This window comes from Schistocerca piceifrons, chromosome 3 (genome assembly GCF_021461385.2).
Source record: "Schistocerca piceifrons isolate TAMUIC-IGC-003096 chromosome 3, iqSchPice1.1, whole genome shotgun sequence".
NCBI classification, from domain to species: Eukaryota; Metazoa; Arthropoda; class Insecta; order Orthoptera; family Acrididae; genus Schistocerca; species Schistocerca piceifrons.
Window position 1 is genome coordinate 946,144,855 of NC_060140.1, and position 23,431 is coordinate 946,168,285.

The following is a 23,431-nucleotide window of genomic DNA, read 5'->3' on the forward strand; positions in this document are numbered from 1 at the left end:
CAGTGACATGTAAAAAAGCTGCATGCATTTGTTCCAGCATGTGTGGCAGCTGCACAGTCTTGTTACTTCTCGGGCCAAATCTGATAACTTTGCTCCAGATCAGTTCTTTTAGTTTCATATTGTAATGATACAGTGGCAAATGTGAAAATGCAGCATTTTTATTGTGTGCCCGATGCTGTGAAAATGATTCTTTTTCATGTTTGTACGATACTTATATACATCTGTGGTATAAAACAATGGACATATTCCAACTAAAGAGTATTTGATTTTTCATTTTTGCCTTATGACATTAAATTGTTCTGTTTTCTTAACTTAAGAAATTTTTATTAACAGTCTTTCAGAAAATATCTATAATTAAAAATTTGTATTTGAATAAAAACAGGAATTTTGCATGCAATATGTAATTAGAAACTGGAAGATGGAAATTATTCATAAAAAATGGTGAATTTTACAATTATGAGATGTAGGTATTTAAAATTGAACGAGGAAAAAATGACACAAATGAGTTTTGAGCAAGCCAACCATAAACTGCACTTGGTCATCAATCTATTACACTACTGATTCTGCTACAAATCCAATGTGATCCTATGAGTCATCTGTATATATTACTATACCTTGGAAACTTCAAAGCCAATTATCTCTGTAAATTTATGAAAAACATTGAGAACAACCTATTTCTCGGCACTTTTTAACTGTGTTTCACTACGTTACAGGAAGCAGCCTAAGCCATTTTCATACTGCGCATTAACAGCGTGACAATCAGAGCACAACAATGCAGAGGCTGTGACTGTACACAATTTTTGAAATAAAAAATTTGGAAATTTGTGGTGTTCCTATGGGACCAAACTGCTGAGGTCATTGGTCCCTATGCTTACACACTGCTTAATTTAACTTAAAATAACTTACGCTAAGGACAACACACACACACACACACACACACACACACACACACACACACACACACACACACACACACACGCCCAAGGGGGGGGACTCGAACCTCCGACAGGGGGGGGGGGGGGGGGGGTGAGCTGCGAGAACTGTGGCAAGGTGCTTCAGACCACGCAGCTACCCCACACGGCTTGAAATAAAAACAATGTAGCTAAAGCATGATTAAGAAAAATGTTGATGGCTGTTAATACATTGGAATATCTTAAAATTTCATTTAATGTAACTTAGTAATAAAATATCTAATACATAAGTAAGACTTACTTCCAAGAGATTAATAACTCTAGTGTGCTATGGCTTTTGATCAATCATCGCATTTGTGTTTGTTTACATCAGGTTTATTCTGATGATGAATGGAGTATAACGTGCTGTGTTTCGCAGAATTCGAATTTATACTTTCATAATATGAAAATAGGCACATCAATTTTTTTTTTTCGCTCGCGGTTGCTTACTAATGTGCCAGGAAGTTCAAGTCGGTGCATAAAACCTTACTTGTTCAAAGGATTGATAAGTTTTACAGTTCCAAGGGGAAGTATACGGTCACTTAACACGGAAAAAGTGTATTTTGATCTGGGAGAATGTATATTTTTAACTGGGAAATCCAGGAAAAATGTGGGAATTTTTTTTTCCTTGTCCGTGTATACACCCTGTACTAGCAGAAGTTGTGCCTAGATAGCTCAGTCAGTTGGGCACTTGCTCATGAAATTGTCATGAGCTTGAGTCTCAGTCTGACACACTGTTTTAATCCACCAGGAAGTTTCAGATCAGTGCACAGTATGCTGCAGAGTGAAAATTCATTCTGGGTACATCTGTACCAGTCTTTACAAGAGACTGCTGCATTTTTTAAGAGAGCAGTCCTTCTCGGAACACATGAAATATAGATGATTTTAATGATTACTTTTTATTTTACTTGAAAAAAAAAAATGTTAAATCTGTGATCAATTCTATTCATTACAGTTTTATTCTTTGAGAATTCCTTTTTGTGTCCACACTGGATGCTCCATGTAACCGTTGCATCAGATCGAGTGACTCCTTGCAGCTGGATCATTGGTCATCAGTGGGAATTCCTCAAGCCCTCCTAATGGACCTTTAACAAAAAATGTTTAGCAGGCATTTTCAGTATATTTTCTATGAAATTACGTAGGATAACTGAAAAATATTCAGTTCTAACAAAATGGTGACATGTTGAACAAACTGTCATTTTTTTTGCTCAAAAAATAGAGACAGAAGCATGCACTGAGAGTAGACTATTGAAGATAATGGAATATGCCTGTGTATGTTAATAGTGAAATCAATTTAGAATGCTGGCATCAAATTCCAATCAACTTCATATTTATCATTCTAAATTTACATTTCCTGAAAATTTGAAAAATACCCATTTGAAGTTCTGAGTTACATTTTTGTAGTCAAGCGTACCTCCAGTCAGTGATTTTTGGACCATACAGCAATCTTTCCATATCCAAAACGAAGTCTTCCTCCACCTTCTTGATTGCCATAGTGGTCCTTGTTATGTTACCCTCCCACATATAACCATTAAATTCTCTGTCAGTGCACAAATTTTGAAAGCTTTGAGAGGCTTAAGATATACAAAAGAAGAACTTTTTACTTATCTTGATTTTCTTTTCTTGTTGTTGTTGCTGGCTCCAAATCTTGTTGTGAGCATACCAGAAATTTCATAGTTTCAAATATTTATAAAAGAACCGTAATTTTAACTGCACGTACAGAGTACTAACAAATTAATTTCTTTTTACATATTTTAGCCTGAAACATTACAAATCGTATACAAAATCATATGAAGTTCATTCAGTTAGACAGCTGATATAATGTTCAGCTATACAAGAATCAATATTATACATGGTATCGGTTATTTCTATTAAAAAAAAAATAATAAAAAAAGGGGGGGGGGGGCGGCAATGTTGAGGACTGTGACCCATTATAGACAATCCAATATCAAATTCAAGCACTTTCGTGATTTCCATAATGCCTATTAGGCCATCATTGAAATTACATGCTGCCACATTGGCCATGATATTGAATATTTGTTTCCCGCTGTGAATGGTTTTCAGAGGCACTTTCACACAAATTGCCTTGTAACTCAGTAACAGAGTTTGTGACAAAATTGGGATGAACGCCACAGAGAACATTTTAAGCAAAAAGAGTCAATGTTTTCAAATTTTCAGAGGACTACCCCCTTAATGTATTTCATACATGTGTAATAAAACTATTTTGCTTATTGTGATAAATCTCTTGTAAATGACTTGAACATGAGAGAACAAATTTTGCGTTAATGGACTACTAGTGAAGCATCCACAAATACTCTCTCACGTCACATGGCAAGATCACCCAAACAACCAATAGTGGTTTGCAAGTGCATGTTATTCATTCAAATGGGTTGCTGATGAGTTCCAGTTTAGCATATTGGTATTCTTCAAATTCTGTTGATTCAGTTGGGTTGCTGATGAATTCCAGTTCAATATATTTGTATTCTTCAAAAACATCAATCTTCAGTTTTGAAATACTCGTGGAAGGCATTGGCCCAGCTGAAAAATGTTTTCTAAGTGAACCCGAGGCATAATCAATAGAACTCAAATCTGGGGAGTGTCCTGACCATGGCGTTACCCTCACCTTGTAAAGTGCTATTCAGCAACTGAGAGTCAGTATTAACAGCATATTTCAGAACAAAAGACCTGAGCCATAAAAGAACCATGGACATCTGTCAGTCAGATACACAGATGTATCTGACTCTAAGTGTAATCCATTTAAATTTATGTTTCAAATATAGACAATCTGGAACTGTTGAAACTGTGATCAACTTTGAATGTGATGATCACTGTATGGCAACTTAAAATTGATTGGTACAAAACACAACTATTCTGTGTACTTGGAGCTGGTTGTCTTACATGATGATGATATTTTAGGTAAAATGTTACGTTGTCATATTGTCTGATTATATTAATTATACAAAAATGTTTTCAGAAATTATATTGTTTAATTTTTTCCTGTTACAGCATGTTTATGTTACCTCTTTTCTCCATATGCATGCATTTGTCCATATATGTTTAGTAAGAACATTTTTCCCATTTTATCACTGTATCTCAGTCATTGAAGGAGGGGGGTACAATTTTCTGTAACTTTTGCCAAACAGTTCAGTGAGCTGCACAAAATGGGGACAAACTTGAATGGAGTTCATAGAATAACTCCTTGAAATTATATAAATTATATAAACTTACAAAATATCACTGCATTATCATATTACACTTCCAAAATCTGGCCTCGAGTTGCACAGCTTAGCAACATTATTAAGCGATGCAAAAAGTCCACTACAAGGACAAAAGATTCAGAGCTACTTCAAATTGTGTGTAGAGACAGCAAGGGAAGGAGTTGGGAAACCTGTATAGAGAGGTGAATGTGAATTTGAACTATTTGCCTCTTTAACTGTTGGTTATGATCAGTGGTAAAAGCTGTTCATTTTTCATTGGATGTTTTATTTCTCTGTCTCAGTGTTAATACAAGCACTGTGTTCAGTCTGTGTGCATGAACCACAAAATTGTAACATTGGCTATGTGTCATATTTGGTGTGTGTTAATCAACATTCTGATCCATACAAATAATTTTTCTGGATTGAAAATTTAGTAATACTTTTATTTATATAAATTCGTGTGTTGGATAAGAGAGAGAGAGAGAGAGAGAGAGAGAGCGAGAGAGAGAGAGAGAGAGAGAGAGAGAGACTGACTGAGTAACTTTATTCTCCTTTCTTAGTGAGTGAATCCAGAAAAAGTAGTCATTCATAACTAAATTTTCCTCTTTGAGAGTGCTTTAGGAGTAAATATGGCTTACTATTTACCAATTGTAAATAATGGTAATGATCAAAACTGGAAGACTGTTGTTACTTGTTCTTTTTAACTGTTGGAAGAGTTACACTTTCCAGCTTCTGTTTCCTGAATGAACTCTCAGTAAATAAAACAATAATGTCGAAGGATTGTGATCCCTTATCCATAATTTTTTGTTCCTATGTGTTTATTTCTAATAGAAATCAATAGTTGAGCAAAGAAAAGTTGTCTAAGATAAATGATACGTTTGTGTTGCTTCAATATATCAAGTGGAATCTTTTTGATATTAGATGATGATACATAAAAATCAGACTCTTAGGTATTAGTAATGCAAGTGAATTTTGTCAGATATTGTCATGTAGTGACACTGTACCAGAAAGTGAAGGCAAAGAACCTACTGAGTACAATTAGATGCAGTATGAATTATATACCCATGGCTTATGTACCCACGTTTTTGCTAGCAAACTGATATGAAGAGCAAATTGCTGTGCTCTCCTGGAGCAGTAATATTTCATTTTTGCACAAAGCAAAGATACACAATAAAAAATGCTACTTTGTGATGGTCATTACTGCTGTACATGAAGGAAATAAGATGAAATCATTCATTTAGTCTTACGAGTGGTGTACTGCTAATATTATTTGTTCTAGAATATTGACATAGCAATTACTACTAAGGAGTGCTGTATATTGTTAGATGAACTGCATAAAATACCTTCATGACCAACAACATCATTCATTAACAATCTGAGCCTGATTTGTTTGAGAAAATGGAAGATGTTTGAATTTTTTGGGATATTTAAAAAGCTATTAGCAAAATAATTTTAAGCTCATTTCACCATGTGATGATTGGTCTGTGTGTCATTAGATTAGAAAATTTCAACTTCTCCAAGTAAAGGGAAGCATATATCATTTATGTAGCTTGTCATCCATGACAACAGAACTGAAGAAGTCAGTAGCAGTTTGTGTTATCCATTACCTCATTTTCAGTGTTGCTAGTCCCATTGAGTACTTACCTGTGTGCCTGATAACTGTACTTATGTCCCCCTGCTATATGATTTTCTATAGGGATTTATGAGAATGATTGAGACACACATTCTCTACACTTATATCATAAATGAAACATATAAGCAAGGTACAGTAATAACAAGTAAAAACTTGTTGGCAGTAAATGAACTGAGTTATTAAGTAGTGGGAACAACAGAGTTCTAGTTTTGTTGATATTTTTCCCGTGTAGCTCTCACCAGCATTTACATATAAAATTTTACTCTCAAAGTGGAAGACCTAAGTGCCCTTGTTAACCATTTCAACAGAAGTTGTGGTGTGTGCCTGTGCACGTGCACATCTCATCTCATCTGCATATGTGTTTGTGTGTCACTGCACCTCTGTTATGTTGTAAGGAATGCCACAGGAACCTGCTGGCGAGAGTGAACCACCGTTCTTCCAACAACCTCTTGGATGCACACTGGGACCATCTCAGGGTAACAGCACCTTGCCACAATCTACTATTGTGCAAAGCAGTGGTCTTCACTTTTTCAAATTCTTTTATTTCAAGAAATTTTGCTTGGACAGTTATTTTCTGCCTAGGATGTAGTAGTGCAACACTCCTATCCATAACAAGACAATTAAGCAGCATCTCATTTATCCCTTGTATGAATGTACCTGCTGGCACCAAGTCTGCACGGGGTGTAATAGCAGCATTATATTCCTCCACTTACAGTTTCATTTTACATACATTCCTTATAAAATGTAACTGGAACATCATTTGCTCTTCAACTATTTCAGATTTCATTTTAAAATACCTTATTGTTGCTGAGTGCAGCTGTTCGTTGATATTTTGTTAAGTATGTGGTGACACAATGACGAAAATTGGATAACTATTTAATGTTTTAGTCGCATGGTTTTTCAGAATAACTAGAATCAGACCATGAATAAACTCCCTGAACATATTTTATAACCTTGTGATGTCTTTTTTTAAAATAAATATTTGGATATGATAACAAAAGTGTGCATAGGTTTGCATATTTTCTCTCTCATGTCTGACCTCAACTTTCCTCCCTACCTACCTGATATCCCAAACAAACACACACACACACACACACACACACACACACACACACACACACACATACATTTTGTTACTGTGTAGAGCCTCTTAGAAATGGTGAGGGTGACATTGCCCACAACATAAAAGCAGCTGTGGATGGGTAACTAATATTATCCGGTTAGTTGCGTCAATGTTAAATTACTAAAAACCTGAGAAATGTTCAATTCCATTTAATTTTCTGTGTTGCTTTTTTCCACACTGCAGTACTGTAACTGGATGTAGCCTTAACACCATTCCACATAATGGGAAAATTACCCTTTTATTACTTATACTAGAGACAGTCATCATAAATCATACCTGAGTTCAGTATAGAAATCACTTGGACACCATTACATAATCTGAGTCACAGTAAATATATTTTGTACTGATTATAATGTACATTTTCATATTTCGTTTTCTAGAGTATTAGTTCGGAATGGTATTGTGGAACATGAACCCAAAGTTCAAAATATAATTATTGCAAGACAAAGTGAAAGTGAACATTATTTTGTGTTTTTTTAGACATTTATTTCTTACAGTATCAGCAACAAAACTAAATGTCATGACTGTAATGTAACTGTATCATAACTCAGACATTGATTGGACATCATGCACTACATGAAGTTGGTATGGATGATGAAATCTGCTGTGTAAATGAAGAACATTTCCAAACTGGGTGAGAGACAGGAATTTCTCTTCAGCAGTCTTAACAAGTCCTTACAGAGTTGTAAATATTCATAGAATGTTCTCTGAAGTCTGTATATTAGTATAGTTGCCCGTAAATTCTCAGGAAATTCAGCTCTGTGCTATATGTTTCTTATTAATGTAACTAAATTTCATATGAGTATTGTAGTAATGGTTACTGATATAATCTGACGAGACCAACAAAAATACTTGAAAGTTCTTCTTGAAGCAACACAAACAAAATATCAGAATCTGAACTGCAACGAGGACTCTGAAAAATGCTTTAACCCGAAGACTGTTTTATCTTGTATGTATTACCATTGTCATGTAATAAAATGATTTTCTGTTTGTCACAATAATCATGAATAGAGTGATATGACAATGAGGTAATACTGTTAAACCTATATACAGTATACAGAGAATTAGGAATGATCATCTCATCGATAGGCGAGATATGAACAAGAGACACACTAACACTTAACAAATGCAAACAGCAATATCCTTTCAAGCTCCTAACATAATACCCTACTACTATTTGGCAGAATTTATAATTTGGCAGAATTTATAATTTGGTTAATTTGCTCATAGCTTCTACAACACTGTTAATCATTTTACCTCTGAAACTTATCCTAATTGTTTTCTTTCATTACTTTTTAAATTCATGAGAGTCTCATCACATCAAATAAAGCTACACTCAGCTACTTTTTTATTCCAGTGTTCTTTTGTTATTTATTTTTCACTGCGTAGCAGAAACTTAATAAGAACTGTTCAGTGTTTGTTCTGACTGATAGTCAGTGATAATACAACCCATATTTGAGCTGCTGTTTAGTAAAAGTATTAATTTTAAAAATAAACTCCATCACTGAGTAACATACTCGTGGAAGATCACTGCTTTTGCTTCTAAAGATCAGTTAAAGATAACAAATATTGCTGTTGATTCTTACATTTTGGCAATTGTATAGGAAAACAGAGGTGGTAGCATCCTTTCCAAGTTGTGCTTCCTTGCCAGTTTTGTTGCATGATAGCTTTTTTAACCTGTGCTGTAGTGTATTATTATTTTCTATCTGTGTGGTTACTGCATCTTTAATGTGTGGAGAAATGTGTGAGTTGCACTGCTCTGTTTGCTTTGTGTGTTTTGTATTAAAGTGCATTGTATCTCTTTTGTTAATTATCTCAACACGTAAACTGAGGACTGTCTAAAAAATGACAAGATAAATAAGAAAACTAGAAGATGACAGAATCTGAGCATTATGGAGTCAAAAGAGACTATCAGGGACAGAAAGAGAGAGAAAAAAGTAGGGCGGGGATGAAATTAAGTTTGCCACTCCAATCAGTGTCATTTACTCCTAATTTTTTTCCTTACAGTATGTTTCTGATGGTTGAAGTGAGAGTACATACAAGGAAGACTTGCAATAGTAAGAAAAGCTTTCTAGAAAAATAGAAATTTGTTAATATTGAATATAATTTTAAGTGAAGTGTTTTCTGGAGGTATTTGTCCGGAGTATGGCTCTGTACAGAAGTGAAACTTGGATTAGCAAACAGTTCAGACAAGAAGAGAATAGAAACAAGCTGGGATCTTTTTACTTCCTCTCTTGTTTTGCCATCTGCCTCCTTAAATTCATTTTACTTTCATTTTTGCCTAACTACCATTAACATACATGTATATAATCTACATTTTCATAAAAGAGGAAGGTTGACACTCAGTCTTAAGGAATATAGCACCAGATCTAATTTTGGGCTTAGTTTTGTGTATGTAATCAATTTCCTAATTTATTTTGACTATTCGTAGTTAATATCGTTTTTTATAGGGTGAAATAAGTAATTGTTTGATGGTTTGTATTCTATTGTTGACTTATAAACAAATATAAATTCTATACTAGATATAAACATTTGAAAGAGAACTACGAGGATTCTTTACGTATTTATTTGGCTCTATTTATAACATGTTGGCAAAGCCAGCCTTTATTTAATTCCCAAATAATTACCAGATTTGTCAAGAGCTTTGTTTGTATAATTATATCTGTTAATTTCATTATTTAAACAAATAATTTGGCCTAACCTTTGTGGTAGAAGAAACTGTTAAAAAGAGAGAATTTTTCCACGTACTCAGTTAATTGATTGAGGTAGGTTTTAATTGTAATTTCTGTATCTTAAACATAGAAAAATATATAGTTTCACTGCCTAGGACATATAAAGGACAGATTTTTGGTCCCAAGACAGTCCACGGCCGATTTTCAGATGGGAAGTTTGTATCGGTTATAGTAATGCGTCAACTGAACAGTGGAATTAGTGCAAGATAAATAGGTCATGTGTTAAAACAATGACAGTGTCTGTTCAATTTATTTGAGAAATAGTGAACTGTGTGGTTAGGTATTTACTGCTCATAGACGTTCAACAGCAAACTATTGTAGCAGTTTGCTGATGTTTGCTTGCCAACTATTAATGAGGCTTATCAAAAGTTAACCAATAACGAACTGCCCATATAATGTGTAATATTGGGGGTTGTGAACTGGAAGTAAAGAACTGTGAAATGCAACTGTACAGCTGTCGGCTACATCATTTACAGTAGTCAGTGTTGAACTTCCACACCCCATTTTTCAGCCAGTATAACAATGCAGTACATCAACACCAAGGACTATCAACGAAGAAATAAAGCAGGTGAACATCGCAAGAGGAGATTGAAGGGAAGTGTAGGGTGTAAAAATTGGAGAGGGACACAAAGGCTTGACTACACTAAGCTGATTGAAATGAATGCATACGAAAATACTGTCTTAGAATAGATAAGTGTGGAAGCTGTTTCAAACCCGACTGAAGATGATGACATTTATTTTTCCTCATTAAAACACTCTTATTCAGTTTACAATGTGTAGGGCCTTTTTTTGTCTTTTTGTTCCCATGATTGTTCATATTTCCTCAAGTTTTTGTTCTGCCTGATCTTCTCTTATTCGTTTTTCATTGTTTCTGACCATGTTTGTCTCAATTATTCTTCAGCTTCCAGTTTTTTCTTCATTCCTTCCCTTGTTTCTGAACTGATTGTGCTTATGCTTCTAATTTGTCATGTTCATGGAACTTCTTTTCTATTGCATCTGGATGGACGAAGCATTGTTGATAACTTCGGTGTGCTTCTTGAAAAATTTAATTTTTCTCACTCCTTCCTTTTGTTACCTTCTAATTTAGGTCTTCCCGCTTCTCCAAATCACTGCAGATATCATTCCAAGAGACCTCTGTTAATTTCCTCTCCCATTCTTGTTTTACTGAACTTTCATCCCACCTCTAAATGACCTTGATGTAGGTGTGACATTGAACTCTTTAACATTTATTCCTTTTCTTTCTTGTAGACTTCAAGGAACTAATCTTCCAGAATCTCTTGTGTGTGTGTGTGTGTGTGTGTGTGTGTGTGTGTCTGTGTCTGTTTATTACCACTTGGTAAATAGACCTGTTGCTTTATTTATCTGATTCATGTTCAAAGTATGTTGCAGATAGTTGAAATCCCTACACATGATAGTATTAAAAGGACTATTGTAGCAGAGGCAAATATGACGAGTTCCTAAGAGTTCAAACTTTTGTAGTTTGAAACAGTCTTGTCTAGAGACAAAGATACGAAATTGTAATGACATGGTAGGGAAGGTAGATGGATGCAATAAGGAGAATTTCTGGTAAGTTGTAATGCAACGTCAAACAACAAACATATATAATGACCAAAAGTAACTTCAGTATTCAGAAGGTGTAGAGTAATCTCTGTTAAAAAGATATTAAAACTCACACTAAGAACAACAACAAAAATTAATATCTTATTGAAGAACTTTGTGTATTATGGAGAAAAAGCTGTTATTGATTTTAATATTGGTTATTGAATGATCTGAATTTAGGACAGATTGTTTCATTGCCCTGTTTTCACAAAAACCGTCCTCGGTAAGGCTTTCCTTCTCTTTGACCATGTATTTCCACCTGTAGACAATACTGTGACTTTGTGAAGTATCTCTATGAAGAAAACAATTGATTGACAAATAGCCAACATGGGTTCAGAAAATATTGTTCTCGTGAAACACAGTTATCTCTGTATTCTCACAAAGTAATGAGTGCTGTCAACAGGGGGTGTCAAATTGACTCCATATTTTTGGATTTCCAGAATGCTTTCGTGTCAGAAAACCCACAATTTGAATAATTGACAGAAAGTCATTGAGTAAAACAGATCTGGCATTCCCCAAGGAAGTGTTATAGGCCCTCTGTTGTTCCCGACCTACGTAAATATTTTAGGAGACTATCTTAGCAGCCCTCTTAGATTGTTTGCAGATGATGCAGTCATTTACCATCATGTAAAGTCATGAGATGATCAAAACAAATTGCAAAATGATTCAGACAAGATATGTGTATGGTGCAAAAAGTGGCAATTGACACTAAATAATGAAAAGTGTGAACTCATCCACACGAGCACTAAAAAAGTTCTGCTAAATTTCAGTTATATGGTAAATCACACAAATCTAAAGGCTGTGAACTCAAGTAATATTAATGGGTTACAATTATGAATAACTTCAGTTGGAACGACAACATAGATAATGTTGTGGGGGAATGCAAACCAAAGATTATTATTTATTGGCAGAACACTTAGAAAATGTAGCAGGTCTACTAGAGAGACTGCTTACACTACATTTTTCCAACCCCTTCTGGAGTATTGTAGTGTTGTGTGGGAGCCACATCAGAGAAGACTGACGGAGGACACTGAAAAAATTCAAAGAAGGGTAGCTCATTTTGTATTATTGTGAAATAAGGGAGAGAGTATTACAGATATGATACACAAATTGGGGTGATGGCAGTCATTAAAACAAAGGTGTTTTTGGCTGCAGTAAGACACTTTTCATGAAATGTCAGTCACAAACTTTCTCCTCAGAGTGTTAAAATATTTTGTTAGCGCCTATCTACATAGAAAGAAATGATTGTCATAATAAAATAAGAGAAATCAGAACTCATATGAAAAGATTTAAGTGTTCATTATTCTTGTGCGATGTTAGAGAATGGAATGATAGGGCAATAGCTTAAGGGTGGTTCGATAAACCCTCTTCCGGGCATTTAATTGTGAGCTGCAGAGTAATCGTCTAGATGAAGATGCAGATGTATATTGTTAGTCTGAATGGTCACTAATGTCTAGTAATATTGCTCCTTAATAAAGTACAATGAAGAGAGAGAGAGAGAATGCTGTTATGTAACCTTGAAATCAAGAGAATTTTGTGTAAATGTGTTATTGCTTTTGATAGCATTAACAGTGATGTATGGCATAGAAGTACATAATACTTCTAATTGTGTAAAAAGTGTAAAGTCCATTTAGAATATTTTTAGATTTGTGAAGACAGATTGGCTGACCAGTGCTTACTTTCAAGAGACAAAGCTCCCAGCACAATCGACAAAATCACATAAACATAGGTAATAGGATTCTTTGCATTTGGATCATAGGTTTCTTCTCAAAGGAGGAAAGAGAAATTGGCAGATTACAAATGTGAGCTGGACTAGGTCTCAAACTTGGGACCTTTTGTGGACAAGGTGCTCAGTCAACTGAGCTATCCAAACACAACTCACGACCCACCATCACAGATTTACTTCTGCCAGTACAGATGTTCATTGACTTGTTCCAAGGAAGGTAGGAGATGGGATATTTGTGGAAGTAAAGCTGTGAGAGCAGGTCATGAGTTGTACTTGGATGGTTGGGTTGGTAGAACACTTATCCGCAAAAGGCAAATGTTGTGGGGTGGAGACTTAAATTGGTACACAGCTTTAATCTGCCAGGAAATTTCAAATTAGTGCAAGCTCAGCTGCAGAGTGAAATTTCATTTTGTTGGGGATAGTTGGACAGGAGGGAGTAGCTAACTCAAAACTGAAACTAAGAGGAACCCACATTGGGTGAAGAGGAAGCCTTGTCCAAGCTCCTTCCTCTCTGAATTAGTAACCTATCATTCTGAAACCTAGAAGAGCTTTTATCTGTTTTTATATCTTTCAGTGCGCTGTACTCAGAGCTATGTGTACTGAAGATGTGAATGGGTGAGGCATTCTCTCTCTGTGCAAATTTAAGAAATATAGACTAGTAACACAGACAGTTGAACCCATCAAAATATTGCTATTGATTCATGTTAGGAAGGTAAGATGATGATCATCTTACTTGGTATCCATTGCTAGTTGGATAATATACATTTGGTACATGGGAAATATTGTTATAACTTGCAGACTGGATCTTGTTTATAAACCATGTGGTGACCATTCGACATATCTTAAATTATGTGTAGAAACAGATACTAGCTATATCTCTCAAATTAGTCTATTTATTTTTGCCTATGTGATGTTGTATTGCTGTTGAGACAGAAAAGTTCCCAAAGAATGGAAAGGAAAAATAACTCTACAAAACAAGACATGAACATCAGCTGTAAAAGTACCGTTGTATTTCAGCATTTGATGAGCCGTAAGAGGTTATCATTAAATACACACTTTTATACTTCAAATATAGCTGCAAATGTAAGATACTTACAACACTTTTTCCATAGAGCTGAGAAGAATCTATTTTAAAGATGAAGAGAGGTATCGTTACAGAGTACCCAGTTGGTAATAACATAAACATGCTGGGAAGTACATGCTTGTAGGTAATGTGCAAATTCATTCCATGCTTTGCTCCATAGATAGTTATCTTGTGTAAACAAAAGATTTTAAGCAGGATAATATTTATTGTTCACTCTGTCATAGACAGTAGCCTGTGTAATATTGGGAAATAGCTTGTACAACACCTCTGTTAACATCATTATCTGTTAGACAAGTGCATTATCTTTGCTCATTCTGAGTATTTTTGCTGCATGTAATGCTGTACATTGTAAGAACAGCTTAGGTCCTTAAGTGAAGTATTTTGACTACTTTAGGTACACAGTTTCATAAAGATTTTCTACGATGAACTTACATGTTACCGGTGAGTAAGCACTTTTCAACCTGCCTTACGTTTTTTAAGTTATTTATTTTGTAGGGTCTTATTTTTTTCATTTTATTTTGATAGCTTAAAGTAACAGTTGCATCTTTTGAAATGTCTAAATTTGTACTCTGAACCACAAATAGCAGTTTATTTCAGGACTGAAATGGACTGATCTGAAGCAGCTCTCATAGACTCCTGCACTGGATGTGCCATGTGCTTTTAAGTGTCCAATGGTAGAGTACCTTATCTACTGCTTTGTCAAAATGCCTTAGTAGTATTTTCTATATGTTTGGTTTTGCAGAATCAGTATTATCATGCGATAATAATCAAAGAATTTACCCATGGTGGTCAGACCAAAAGGAAAAAATCATAAAAATAGTTCCTACATAGTTGTAAAGTAGTGTTATGAAGAATATTTGTGTTGATCAGGAGTGATTTGAATTTTATCCCTTGTGATAGCCATCATGGTATGAATTCATTGTGAAACCCTTATCACACTTTTCTCACATGACATCCTGAAAGCCTTAGGTCAAGGCAGTGAGGTAGATGCAGTATTCCTCAATTTCCAAAAAGCATTTGACTCAGTATCACATATACACTTATTATAAAAAGTATGATCATATGGGGTATCAAACAAAATTTGTGACTGGATTGAGGATTTTGTGACAGGGAGAATGCAACATGTTATCTTGGATGGAGAGTCATTGACAGATACAGAAGTAACTTGGGTGTATGCCAGAAAAGTGTGTTGGTTTCCTTGCTGTTCATGTTGTATATTAATGATTTTGTGAACAATATTAATAGTAACCTCAGACATCTCGTGGATTATGCAGTTGTCTACAATGAAGTACAGTATGAATTAAGATATACGAATATTCAGTCAGACCATGACAAAATTTCGAAGTGATGCAGAGATTGGCAGCTTGCTTTAAATATTCTCAAATGTAAAATTGTGCATGTCACAAAATGAAAAATGTAGCATCCTATCCATACAGTATCAGTGAGTCAAGGTTGGAATGTGTAAACTTATACAAATAACTGGGTGTAACAGTTAGTAGGGATATGAAATGGAATGATGATGTAGGCTCTGTTATCAGTGAAACAGGTAGCAAATTTCAGTTTATTGGTAAAATACTATGGTAATGCAGTCAGTATACAATGGAGATGGCTTACAAATCACTTGTGTGACCCATTCTGTAATATTGGTCAGGTGTTTGTGACCCATAGTAAATAGGAATAGCTGAGTATATTCAACATATACAGAGAAGAGCAGCACAAATGCTGACAGATTTGTTTGACCCTTGGGAGAGTGTCAGAGGGATGTTAAAAGAACTGAACTGTCAGACTCTTGAAGGTAGACAGACGCTATCCCGAGAAAGGATATTAACAAAGTTTCAAGAACCAACTTCAAATGATGGCAAGGAATATACTACAACCCCCTATATATTGCTTCCACAGGGATCATGAGAACAAGATTAGATTAATTATTACAAGCATAGAGGCATTCAAACATTCTTTCCACACTCCATACATGGACGGAATGGGAGAAAGTCCTAATAACTGGTACAATGGGATGTTCCCTCTGCAGTGCACTTTACAGTGGTTTGCAGAGTATAGATGTAGGTATAGGTGACCACTATGGTGTCTGCCGTTGTTAGAATTCTCAGTTACTCAGGCTGGTATCCTATGTTATATTTTCTGGGGTTATTTGACTCCATTGAAAATGTTTATGGTATTCATCATTAAGTTATAAGCTGAGACAGTGTTGCCAGTTAGTGTGCATCAATTGTTGTGATTTCCATGCTACACAGTAGAGTTGGGTCTATTTCATCTCTTAGAGCTCCTAGATTTATAAGTAATTGTTCTACATTTGACAACATTTTATAAATTTCAGAAGAAAAGTCAGATTCATTGCTTCCTCACTTCCTCCCCTCTCCTATTCCATTTATTTATTTATTTTTCCATTTGTGTTAAGAGGTTTCAGAAAAAAGACTTTTCAGTCTAGACTAATGATTCAGTGCCAACTTCTTTCACTCTTGTCACTGTTGTTAATTTTTCTTGTACATAGAATGTTCTAGATATAGTTTTTAGTTACTTGTACTCCTACAGTTTTAAATAATTTTTGTTATTGCCTTTGGTAACCTTTGACATGGAGTGTTATGCAGACTGCTTCTCACTGAAGAAAACTGAGTGAATACTTAAAATACCACAGAGATGTCAGCATTTGCTGTATTGGTTAACTCTAACCAGTTGAAGTTTATTCTATCGTATGATTGTATTCCTTTCTCTTCATTTATCCTGTCTGCCACACTTAAATTGTACAGGGTGACCCACTTGCAGTGTTCTAATTTATTGTGTTACAGTATCGGAACAAACAAGGACACACATTCCACTCAGACTTTTTTTTTATTTGTCACTTTATAGGTTCTCTTTAGGCTGCAAGTATGAAGTCCACTCGAGCTCAATTTGTCCCCAGACCCACCACAGTACCTGTATCTGCATGATTACTCTGCAGTTCACATTTACGAGCTTGACAGAATGTCCTTGGATACATGTTCTGACTATTTCTTGACTGCTCCACCCTTAAAAAGCAAGTTGGAAAAATGATCGCCTAAATCTTTCCGTGCAAGTCTGATTTATCTTATTTTATCACAGTAGTTATTTCTCTTGAGTCAACTAAACATCACGTTTGGAGCAAAAAGTTGGTGATTGAAATAATATGAAAATATCTTGCTGCAATGAATAAGTCATAATTATTGCCACCCCAGCTCACATATCCATCACACTTGCTCCCCAGTTTTATGATAAAGCAAAAACAAGCTGCCCTTTCTTGAACTTTTTTGATGTCTCTGTAGTCGTATCGGGTAAGGATACTGCACTGCACAACAATACTTCAGAAGAGGATTAGTGTAGACAGTCTCTTCAGTAGATTTGTTACATCTTGTGGGAGTGTTCTGGCAAAAGTGGTTTGTCTTCTCTACAATATTTTTTTATAATAGAGGGAAACATTCCACATGGGAAAAATATATCTAAAAACAAAATGATGTAACTTACCAAACGAAAGCGTTGGCATGTTGATAGACACACAAACACAAACACACAAAATTCAAGCTTTCGCAACCAACGGTTGCTTCCTCAGGAAAGAGGGAAGGAGAGGGAAAGACGAAAGGATGTGGGTTTTAAGGGAGAGGGTAAGGAGTCATTCCAATCCTGGGAGCGGAAAGACTTACTTTAGGGGGAAAAAAGGACAGGTATTCACTCTCTTGCGCGCACGCACGCACGCACACGCACGCATGCACACACACACACACACACACACACACACACACACACACACACGCGCACACACACATACATATCCATCCGCACATATACAGACTTACAAATGTCTGCTTGTGTCTGTGTGTGTGTGTGTGTGTGTGTGTGTGTGTGTGTGTGTGTGTGTGTGTGCGTGCATGTGCGTGCGCGCGCAAGTGTATACCTGTCCTTTTTTCCCCCTAAGGTAAGTCTTTCTGCTCCTGGGATTCGAATAACTTCTTACCCTCTCTCTTAAAACCCACATCCTTTCGTCTTTCCCTCTCCTTCCCTCTTTACTGACGAAGCAACCGTTGATTGCGAAAGCTTGAATTTTGTGTGTGTGTTTGTGTTTGTTTGTGTGTCTATCAACATGCCAACGCTTTCGTTTGGTAAATTGTATCATCTTTGTTTTTAGATAGATCTACAATATTTTTTGTATGATGGTTCATGAAAGTTTTTCGTAGTTATATTTCCTAGATATTTAGTTGAACTGAACACCATTAAATTTCTGCAATTTGTAATGTAACCATAATTTAATGTTTTTTTCATTTTTTTCCTTACTCATGTGGAGGGCCTGACACTTTTTAATGTTTAAGATGAACTGCCACTTTTCACACCATACATATATCTTGTCTAAAACAATTTGGTGTTGTTCTTTACTTTCTGTTGCGTTCACTGTGTGTTAAGTGAAATCTTTCAACAATGTAAGATGGCTGCTCAGATTGTCTCGTACATTGTTTATATAGATTAGGGATGGCTGAGGGCCTATATCACTTCCTTGGGGAACCCCTGATTTAATTTTTATTTCACTTGATGAGTTCCTGTCAGTTACTATGAACTGTGCCCTTTCTGAGAGGAGGTAATGAATCCAGTTGCACAACTGAGACAATACTCCATAGGCAGACAATTGCTTCAGAAACCATGTGTGAGGAATGGCGTGAAAAGTCAATGCGAAATCAATTTGAAATGACCAATTGATAACACTCATACTTCATGCAAATAAAAAGCCAGTTGCGTATCAAAAGAACAATTTTTTCTGAACCCATGCTTACTAAGTGTCAATAGACTGTTGTCTTCGAGGTAATTCATAATGTTTGAAGATTTTATTTGTTCCAAAATTCTACTGCAAATCAATGTCAGTGATATGTATCTGTAATTCAGCAGATTACTTCCATTTCCTTTCCTGTGTATTGGTATCATGCAATGTGATGTGAAGAATCGTGTGATGTGATAGTATTCCCATTTTCAGATCATGATTCTGTATCATTAAATTCCATAATTAGGTTCTGTGCTGATAGGAGTAACAGTGATAAGTCTGTCCCAAAAATGGTTATCACTAGATCAGTCACAAATGATGAAATTGACAGGTTTTGTAAGTCCCTTACTAACAGACTGGTTTGGCCAGTGGTCTGGTGACACAAATTATAATCTATGTAAAGATCTGTCAGCAAAACTAATATTGGAAAGGTTTTTCAAAGCATTTTTGACACAATTTAATGATTGCATTCCTATAAGAAATGCAAAATAATCGGCAAGGCTCCAAAGGCAAGCGTATAAGCAACAAAACCCATGGTATACTGCACAGCTAACAAATCTGAAAAACCAAATTACATTGTTGCACAGTATACATAAAAATCTGAAGGCCGATCATGTCAGATCAGCCTATGTTCAATGTAGGAATAAGTACAAAAAAGCCATTGTGCAAACCAAAAGAGCACACAACTTCAGCAGTATTGAGAATTCCACGAATAAATGCAAAGCTGCATGGAAACTAATAAATAGTGTTACTGAAGATGAAAGAAACAAAAAAAAATTAGTATATGCCCTCCGAAATTCTATGATTTCTTTATTAAATCAGTTAAAGAAGTAGGAAATGCTATCACCAAACCTGTCATTAGCTCATCTGAGATTCTTTCAAAAAATGTCTGTAAACCACTATTAAATGCAGGTATGTTAACCTTCTATGAGGTCCCACCTAGTCTCGTCCTACAAATAGTTAAACATCTGAAATCATCTGAGAGTTTAAACATATGTGACATTTCTTGTAACGTTCTAAAAACAGTAATGGATTGTATTGTGTATCCTTTAAAATGACTGCATAAATAAGTGTATATGTGAGGGATATTTTCCTGATGAGCTAAAAGTGTCTAGAGTAATCCAGATATATAAAAAAAAGGAGATACTGACTCACCTTCAAGTTACACACCAATTTCCATAGTTCCAGCTTTCTCTAAAGTGTTTGAATGTGTAATATACCAACAGTTATGCATGTACTTTGAAAATGCGGGAATAATTAGTGACTCACAGTATGGGTTTTGGAAAAACTTGTCAACTGTTGATGCTATAGACTCAGTAGACAAACACATACAAGTGAAACTTCCTGGCAGATTAAAACTGTGTGCTGGACCGAGACTCAAACTTGGACCTTTGCTTTTCGCGGGCAGGTACTCTATTGGCAGAAGTAAAGCTGTGAGGACGGAGTGTGAGTCTTGTTTAGGTAGCTCAGTTGGTAGAGCACTTGCCCGCGAAAGGCAAAGGTCCCGATTTTGAGTCTCGGTCCGGCACACAGTTTTAATCTTCCGAGAAGTTTCATATCGGCACACACTTCACTGCAGAGTGAAAATCTCATTCTACATACATCAAGTGTTTGAGGATAAAGGATTTGCTCAAGTCACCTTTTGTGATCTAAGTAAGGCTTTTGACTGTGTAGAGCATAAAATACTCCTAGAAAAAATGGAGTACTACAACATTGGAGGTAACAGCCTTAAACTATTAAAATCGTACCTACAGGATCGCAAGCAAGCTGTTTGTGTAGGTAAAGAAAAGTCCGGTTTTGAATTAGTTAAAATACGTGTACCACAGGGACCTGTACTGGGGCCTTTAATGTTCCCAATAATGAGTAATGATCTGCCATAGTTCACAGAGTCCATGACAGTACTATATGCAGAAGATACAACTTTCCTTCATTGTAGTAATGATTTCAGTAGCTTCAAAGCTTGTGTTGCAGAGACAGTGGCTCAAACATCCTGTTGGTTTAAAGCAAATGGCTTCCTACTGAATGTTAACTAAACACAGCAGATGGTTTTTAATCTAAAAGACAAACCTCCATCAGATGATCTTAGTTGTGTTAAGTTCTAAGGGGTATATATATATATATATATATATATATATATATATATATATATATATATATATATATATATATATATATAGATGAAAAATTATCCGGGGGTCAATATGTACAATATATTAGTGTTAAATTGTTTAGATTGGTGTATCTGCTATGGCGACTTACGGACTGTGTACCTCAAAATCATGTTAGAACATCATATTTTGCATTTTTCCAAAGCGTCCTAACACATGGTATTATTTTATGGGGGAACTCAAGTTCTGTGCACGACATCATAATACTACAAAAGAAAACAATTAGGATAATTACTGGTTCTCCATATAAAGCACACTGCAAACCATTGTTCTGTGAACAAAAAATCATGACTTTAATAAAGATGTATATATATATATATATATAAGCTACTACAAACAGCATAGTGAACGCATTATTGTGGCCAAGATAGATACGAAGCCCACGCCTACTACAGTAGTACAAGTTTATATGCCAACTAGCTCTGCAGATGATGAAGAAATTGAAGAAATGTATGATGAAATAAAAGAAATTATTCAGATTGTGAAGGGAGACGAAAATTTAATAGTCATGGGTGACTGGAATTCGAGTGTAGGAAATGGGAGAGAAGGAAACATAGTAGGTGAATATGGATTGGGGGACAGAAATGAAAGGGGAAGCCGCCTGGTCGAATTTTGCACAGTGCACAACATAATCATAACTAACACTTGGTTTAAGAATCATGAAAGAAGGTTGTATACATGGAAGAACCCTGGAGATACTAAAAGGTATCAGATAGATTATATAATGGTAAGACAGAGATTTAGGAACCAGGTTTTAAATTGTAAGACATTTCCAGGGGCAGATGTGGACTCTGACCACAATCTATTGGTTATGACCTGTAGATTAAAACTGAAGAAACTGCAAAAAGGTGGGAATTTAAGGAGATGGGACCTGGATAAACTAAAAGAACCAGAGGTTGTACAGAGATTCAGGGAGAGCATAAGGGAGCAATTGACAGGAATGGGGGAAATAAATACAGTAGAAGAAGAATGGGTAGCTTTGAGGGATGAAGTAGTGAAGGCAGCAGAGGATCAAGTAGGTAAAAAGACGAGGGCTAGTAGAAATCCTTGGGTAACAGAATTTAATTGATGAAAGGAGATAATATAAAAATGCAGTAAGTGAAACAGGCAAAAAGGAATACAAACGTCTCAAAAATGAGATTGACAGGAAGTGCAAAATGGCTAAGCAGGGATGGCTAGAGGACAAATGTAAAGATGTAGAGGCCTATCTCATTAGGGGTAAGATAGATACCGCCTACAGGAAAATTAAAGAGACCTTTGGAGATAAGAGAACGACTTGTATGAATATCAAGAGCTCAGATGGAAACCCAGTTCTAAGCAAAGAAGGGAAAGCAGAAAGGTGGAAGGAGTATATAGAGGGTCTATACAAGGGCGATGTACTTGAGGACAATATTATGGAAATGGAAGAGGATGTAGATGAAGATGAAATGGGAGATATGATACTGCGTGAAGAGTTCGACAGAGCACTGAAAGACCTGAGTCGAAACAAGGCCCCCGGAGTAGACAATATTCCATTGGAACTACTGACGGTCGTGGGAGACCCAGTCCTGACAAAACTCTACCATCTGGTGAGCAAGATGTAAGAAACAGGCGAAATACCCTCAGACTTCAAGAAGAATATAATAATTCCAATCCCAAAGAAAGCAGGTGTTGACAGATGTGAAAATTACCGAACTATCAGCTTAATAAGACACAGCTGCAAAATACTAACACGAATTCTTTACAGACGAATGGAAAAACTAGTAGAAGCCAACCTCGGGGAAGATCAGTTTGGATTCCGTAGAAACACTGGAACACGTGAGGCAATACTGACCTTATGACTTATCTTAGAAGAAAGATTAAGGAAAGGCAAACCTACGTTTCTAGCATTTGTAGACTTAGAGAAAGCTTTTGACAATGTTGACTGGAATACTCTCTTTCAAATTCTAAAGGTGGCAAGGGGTAAAATACAGGGAGCGAAAGGCTATTTACAATTTGTACAGAAACCAGATGGCAGTTATAAGAGTCGAGGGACATGAAAGGGAAGCAGTGGTTGGGAAGGGAGTAAGACAGGGTTGTAGCCTCTCCCCGATGTTGTTCAATCTGTATATTGAGCAAGCAGTAAAGGAAACAAAAGAAAAATTTGGAGTAGGTATTAAAATTCATGGAGAAGAAATAAAAACTTTGAGGTTCGCCGATGACATTGTAATTCTGTCAGAGACAGCAAAGGACTTGGAAGAGCAGTTGAATGGAATGGACAGTGTCTTGAAAGGAGGATATAAGATGAACATCAACAAACGCAAAACAAGGGTAATGGAATGTAGTCTAATTAAGTCGGGTGATGCTGAGGGAATTAGATTAGGAAATGAGGCACTTAAAGTAGTAAAGGAGTTTTGCTATTTGGGGAGCAAAATAACTGATGATGGTCGAAGTAGAGAGGATATAAAATGTAGGCTGGCAATGGCA

At 35.8% G+C, this 23,431-nt stretch overlaps 1 protein-coding gene across 1 annotated transcript in view; it reads left to right on the forward strand.

Annotated features, from left to right (window-relative positions):
- The window catches only part of LOC124787677, a 622,327-nt gene that overhangs the window by 451,006 nt on the left and 147,890 nt on the right, over window positions 1–23,431 (forward strand). The window contains exon 8 of the mRNA XM_047254496.1: window positions 6,176–6,256. Coding sequence (XP_047110452.1) covers window positions 6,176–6,256 — 81 coding nt within the window. The remainder of the gene's footprint in view (window positions 1–6,175; window positions 6,257–23,431) is intronic.